This window comes from Taurulus bubalis (assembly GCF_910589615.1).
Source record: "Taurulus bubalis genome assembly, chromosome: 1".
Taxonomy (NCBI): domain Eukaryota; kingdom Metazoa; phylum Chordata; class Actinopteri; order Perciformes; family Cottidae; genus Taurulus; species Taurulus bubalis.
The window spans coordinates 39,150,700-39,156,721 of NC_136589.1; the positions used below are offsets into that span (position 1 = coordinate 39,150,700).

Consider the following 6,022-nt stretch of genomic DNA (forward strand, 5'->3'; position numbering starts at 1 on the left):
TATTTCAGACTGGATTAAATGTGATGCAGCGTTATTGTAAACAAGGTTTCTCAATTCATGACTTAAAGTAACCAAATGGACCCACACATCAAACCTTTTTTTAAACTTTGTTTATTCATTGGTGCTCACACAAAGAAAAACACATTCATAAAATGTCCCCAAGTACAGCAGCAGCATGTCATCTGTCATGATGAAGAGCTGTTACATTGTCCTGCAAAAACAAGTAGTCAACTATGTTAAGTTTATAAATAATGTGTTCATGTTACATTATAAGCAACATTCAAATTACAACGCAATCATTTTTTTTAAATGTACAAGATTAAGACCGTAAAGAAAATTTGAACAACCCCGATCCCCCCCCTTCACAATAATTTCTGAGAATACATTTAAACCATTTTTACAGAGTACAACAATGTTTGAGTATGACACATTTATTATGTAAATACACCATTATTAAGCCCATAAAAATGGAATAAAATGAATCAAGTAAAGATTGATGGTCAGTGCTTATTGTACTACCTGTTACACATTGGGAGCTAGGTTTGCCTTCCGTATACTGCCATTTTAAACACTATCTGTCATTTTGTTATTGCTACATATGCATCACGAGTTACCACTTCAAAACTCTCAATGATTCAAAGTGTGCATAGCCCTTCAAAATGTGTAGAACTGAAAGCTGCAAAGAAACTAAACCATCAGAATGTAGCAACTAACTAAAAATAAATGAGAAAAACAACACTGAACAGAAAGAAATCAGAAATTTTAAGCCTAGAAAGGAGCATATATAAATAATCTCGTATGCTCAATTGTGCATTTCAGTTAAATTAGGAATCTGACTAAAAACCAAACAAACCACTCACAAAAAACTGTTTCTAGTAATAATTTGTAAACTTTACTAAAATTCTATCTCCGGTTCTATAAATACACAGAGTTGCTCTGGGTGTTGATGGGTGGGGAAGTAGACTGACAATGTTAAGCTAAATAAACAAAAATGTGACATCAAGATGTGACAGACTGGTAACAAAATAGAAAGGAAAAAAAGGTGCCGTTAAAGAACAGGTCTGAGATTTGAGGGTGGAAAACAGGATTAAAAAATAATTCACAATTCCCACGGTTTATTTCATGTAAACTATGGAATTAGCTAAAATAAGAGCCGGACTATTCTGCATACGGGTACTTGCATGGATGAATAAAAAAATTTAAGCGCATGTTTAGTGGATGAGGTTGTGTTGAAATAGACCGGAGAGAGAGGGTGGGGTGAGTATGGGGCATGCCAGCGCCACTGTTCCACAATCGGTATGATAAATATTCAGTTAAAAAAAGTGCAGCAGTTACGGAAAAGGGTCGAGAACTTCAAACTTCCAGACCCTGCCGGGTGTTCAATACTGTCCACTGCTGTCAGTGATCATGTGCTCACAAACCTACAGCGGCTCTCAGCTCCATCAGGGAGTACCTCTGGTTTCCGTCATTGTCGAAACACTCCATGGTGCGGGCATTGGGAGTCGACGTTCGGAATACTTTCCTCAGGCCGCGGTAGTTCAATCCGAGGGAGCTGCGTCCAACGCCTTCCTGCTGGAAGATGTCTTCCAAGTCTGAAAAGAATGGATTTAATTCAGAAACATGCAAAAAAAAAAAAAAAAAGTATCTTCCCAAATGTTAAACTATTCCTTCAATGAATGCTGACAAAAAAAAGAAAGGGGGATCGGCAGTGTGCACCTTTCAGAGAGCTGACTCCAGGCAGGAACAACCTCTTTGGGCACGTTGCCTCAGCATTTCTCTTGGAGCGGTTTGAAGTTGTGAAGCGTGGGCGTCTGCTCGTCTGAGGCTCCGTCAGTGGTGTGAACACCTCTGTGAAAACAAAAAGGTGAAAAAAAAAACATATGTAAATGTGACATTGGGGGCAAAGAAACAGGGTGCGGAGTGAACCGCGTCATCGTACGCTACCTTGCACATCCCCGGGTGTTGCTTTGGTTGTCGTAGCTTCTTCCGCCGCATCGGTTGCTGGACCTCTGCTCATGATTTTTGCTGCGTCATTGTTCTTTGACTGTAAAGCAGATAAAGAGGTGAAATGTAAAATGCATTACGTTGTCTTTTACCGTCGAGGCCTGTGGTAACCAGGGGTGGGACGCTTCGTATTACTCACGCTTTGCTTGGACCCGTTCTCTAATGACGACACTCTCTGCTGAAGCTCTGCAACCGTAGAGAGGAGGACGTGGATGTGCTCATCGGTCTGCGTATGATGCAGCTCCTCTGTCTTGTTTACCTCACTCACTGTTTTTCTCAGGTCTGTGATGTCCTATGACAAAAAACAACAACAATGTAAAGCAACCTGCAGTTTACCGATTGATGAGATTTGACTTTTAGAAATCCTGTCAATCCAAAGTTATAAGACTATGGAGATCTCAGCCAGTTAGCAATTCATCAGTGACCCCACAATTATTTAGGTCACTGTGTAAAGAATATAAAATAGTGTATGATTATTTGCCAATCCTCTTTGGCATCCTATTTCGCTTGTATATAAAAAAGCAGAGGAAACATTCTGCAGTTGTCTCAGATATTTGACCTAGTTTCACACAGCAAACTAAAGCATTCAGGCTCCAAAAATAGATTGGCACTTCCATGAATTATGAATGAAAGCCCGACACATGGATCCAAGAAATGACAGGACCTTCTTAAACCCGGTGGCTCTGTCAATGTAAGCCTGGCAAGAACGGAGAAAAACATTCGTGAATGCGAGGGTAAACAAATAAACAAATTAAAATCAGGCAGTGACAAAGTCTGCAGCGGCTTCTGGTTCGCATTCGTGCCGCAGTTGAGCAGATCACCCAACATTCCATCCACAGAATCATCTCGGCCATATTTAAAAAAAGGACATTTGCCTCAATTCCGAGTGTAACAAATGTGCAGAAGCAACACTACAGCTTGGAACTGAGCAGTGGTGCATTAGACACTAGCTCGCCGAGTTATTCCACTTGAGCAAAATTTACTGTGAACTCATTTTATAACCACCCCTCACCATACGTTCGTGCATAAATAATAAATGAGAAAAGCAGCCTGCAGCTATATTTGCAGTGTGCGAAGAGATGTTAATAAAAAAAGACCAGCCGTCAAACAGAATAAGTGAAATCTAACTTTGACCCGTGAAAAATCCATGGGCTCTGCTCGTGAGAAAAACGCTTTCAGCCATGTATCCTACGGAAGAAGGACCGGAGCTTTAGCTTCCTCTGTGATGATTATCATCTGCCCGGAACACTGCATTGACATTTCAGTTGTTGAGACATACAGTTTGAAAAATCCTTCCAACAGGCGATCCTCTTTGACTATTCTGCTTCTCATTCATTCATTGTCCCTGTTGAATGAGAGTCCAAAGTGTTGATTCATCCCGAGATAAAAATAGATCATTGAATGTACTCAAACTTGATGTGTCAACATGTACCAAACAAACGTAGAACCTGTGCAAGTGGAAGCCTCCACAATATTCCCAGCGCAAGTATGTGTATTTAGATCTATGGAAGACCCGAATAGACTATTTAATCTGCTCGGTGTAAAAATAAGTGATGAATTTACCATTGTCTTCTTCAACTCTTCTTCTTTCTTCTGATTTTCCAGCGCAGCCTGCATCGTCTGCACATCATGCTGCACACTTGTGAGTGTGCTGCCAATTGTAGCAACACTCTGGAAGAGAAAGATTACTCTGCAATCAGTACAACAAGTACAATGTCAAAATATTTGCATTCCCATTTGCTGTGTCTCTACCTTTTGAAGCTCTTCAACTGTAGTGGGAAGGCTGACTAAGTCAGCAGCTGACTTCAAGTTGGCCTTTAAATGGTTTACTGCAGAGTCCAGCAAACTGATCTGCAGGAGCAAAATGACAGAATATTCAGTGGCACCTCTTACTCAGAATTAACATTCTATTTAGAAAATGTGTATGGCCGATGCTGCAAGTCTAGATATTCTCCACCACTTGGTCATGTGCTCTGGTTGGCGTGTGACAATATTAAAAAGGGAGCTTCAAAAACGTTGGGCAACAAAAAAAGAAAAAACACTGACCTTTCGGTTCATTTCTGTGAGGTTAGACCAGAGCTTGCTCAACCCCTTGTCCCCGTTTTCCATGTCGTCGAGCTTTCTGCCCTTGTTTTTCAGGTCCTCACTTAGTTTGGGTATTTCACTTGACGACACCTTCTGGCTGGATTCCACTGTTACAAACGCATTACAGTTAAAGGGAGTGATAAAGACAAAGGTTGAGATTTGTGACTGGGGTATTAAATGTTTAAGTGTTGGGGCGGTCAACTTTGTATGACCCATCACAAGTTAACTGTGTGTGTGTGTGTGTGTGTGTGTGTGTGTGTGTGTGTGTGTGTGTGTGTGTGTGTGTGTGTGTGTGTGCCAGTGAGTCTTACTGCTGTGCAGCTTTTCTTTCAGTGAGTCGAGATCTTCTTTCAGCGCAATCTGCATCCATATGAGTCCGGCACAGGCCATGACACAGGCAGCAAGGATGATGAACAGAAACAAAGGGTAGCACACGTTGCAGCACTGCGTGTAGCTCCTTCTGTAAAGAGAAGGAACACGGTGACATTATTACATGATAACTGCAGCCCCTTTTCATTATTAACGGAGGCGGTATTTTCAGAAGACTGCGTTCTTTGTCACAGGGGTACTGGGAAATAATAGGGCCTCGAAATATGCAATCATTGTATCAATAATCATGCTGAACGTAGTATTGGTTATTTCTAATGTGGCTGATATCAAGCTTAAACAATTATAATACAGGCCTAAACAAGTTTTTAAGTGTGCAAGATGTGTCATTCGACTCTTTCTGGGCAAATATATGATTTAAGACTTTTCATTGTAGTTCTTCTTCATGTAAATTAAGAAGAACTAAATGGTACGTGATCTGGTTAAAAAGAAAAGATAATCTAATAATCTGTAAAAGTAGTGTTCAATTCATCTCCAAAGAAACAATCACACCATAGTTGTAAAAGAATACAAATAGACCAGACAAACCTGAATACACTCAGTTCCTGTGTAGCTGCTCGTGATTTTTCTAAACCTAATTACTGCGACAATCTTACTTTTACTTCACATTTTCTTTGGAAATGTAACGACCGTTTTATGCAGCACGTTAATGACGTCAATGAATACAAAACACACACCCATACCACCTCCCAAAAGCACGACAACACGTTACTAAACGGATTAAACTCACTTCCCCGCGTTGGCTCCGGCGCTCATGCCGTTGAACTCGTCGTCGTCCGAGCTGGAGTCGGACTCGGAGTCCGGTGGCTCGGTGCGGAGCAGTCGGTGACCTGACCCCTTTTTGGTCTTCTTCCTCTTGCTGTCTCCGAGTCCGATCAAGGCGTTCAGCTCCTTCCTTTTCTTCATCTTCTTCTGAGGGGTCAGCGAACCCGCCGAACCCGCGTTAAACCCCGCAAAATCCAAAGTTTTGTCCAGTTTGGTGGATGTTGTCGTTGAAATGTAGCGGCTAAGCTAACTTCAGTGCTCTCTTGCTAGCTTTGGATTTCAACCACGCAACGGCGCTAACGGACACAAGCACGTCGCCTTCGCCGGTTGGTGAGCAAATAATACATACAAATGTTCAACAGCTCACTGGCATTACGTTACTCTCCCTAAATGCTTCTGCGAAATAAAATACAATCGGAATACGCGGCTCTCTATTTCTGTATTTCCAGCAATCTGTCCTGCTGCCTGTATTGTGTGGGCGGGGCGTCCAAGTAACCTCTTAGCTGATTGGACGAACGAGCGGCTACGACTTCCGGTTCTCTGTGCTGTCAGGTAGCGACACAGAGCGCGACACCACTGCCCCCCCCCAAACAACCAGTTTACATCGATCATAGCAGAAAGTCAAGAACAACGTAAGTAGGTCGAATTAGCAAAAACTGAAATGGTATGTGAATAAGTTGGGAGAAATGTTCTTATTTAGCTCAAGAAAATGCGAAGAGTTCCTGGTGTGCAACGTGATAACAAATAATAACTAAGGTATGGAAGCCCATTTTGACACAGT

The 6,022-nt window shown here is 41.7% G+C and overlaps 1 protein-coding gene across 1 annotated transcript; it reads right to left on the minus strand.

The window, feature by feature from the left end:
- Positions 1-1,397: 1,397 nt before the first annotated feature.
- Positions 1,398-5,599, minus strand: efcab14 (EF-hand calcium binding domain 14). Its single transcript, XM_079232266.1, has 9 exons — positions 5,207-5,599; positions 4,401-4,549; positions 4,051-4,196; positions 3,757-3,855; positions 3,568-3,675; positions 2,144-2,296; positions 1,945-2,044; positions 1,717-1,848; positions 1,398-1,592 (listed from the first exon to the last, which is right to left on the minus strand). The coding sequence occupies exons 1-9, from the start codon at positions 5,380-5,382 to the stop codon at positions 1,414-1,416; spliced, it is 1,242 nt and encodes a 413-aa protein (XP_079088392.1). The 5' UTR covers positions 5,383-5,599; the 3' UTR covers positions 1,398-1,413.
- Between the last annotated feature and the right edge of the window lie 423 nt (positions 5,600-6,022).

What these genes read in the sequence shown, in the direction of transcription:
- efcab14 (XM_079232266.1), bottom strand. Translation starts at nt 5,382, where the DNA reads ATGAAGAAAAGGAAGGAGCTGAACGCCTTGATCGGACTCGGAGACAGC. An exon ending in GAAAGAAAAGCTGCACAGCA is followed by an intron (nt 4,197 to 4,400) that starts GTAAGACTCACT and finishes CGTTTGTAACAG; the next exon opens with TGGAATCCAGCCAGAAGGTG. An exon ending in TGGAGTCAGCTCTCTGAAAG is followed by an intron (nt 1,593 to 1,716) that starts GTGCACACTGCC and finishes CATTCTTTTCAG; the next exon opens with ACTTGGAAGACATCTTCCAG.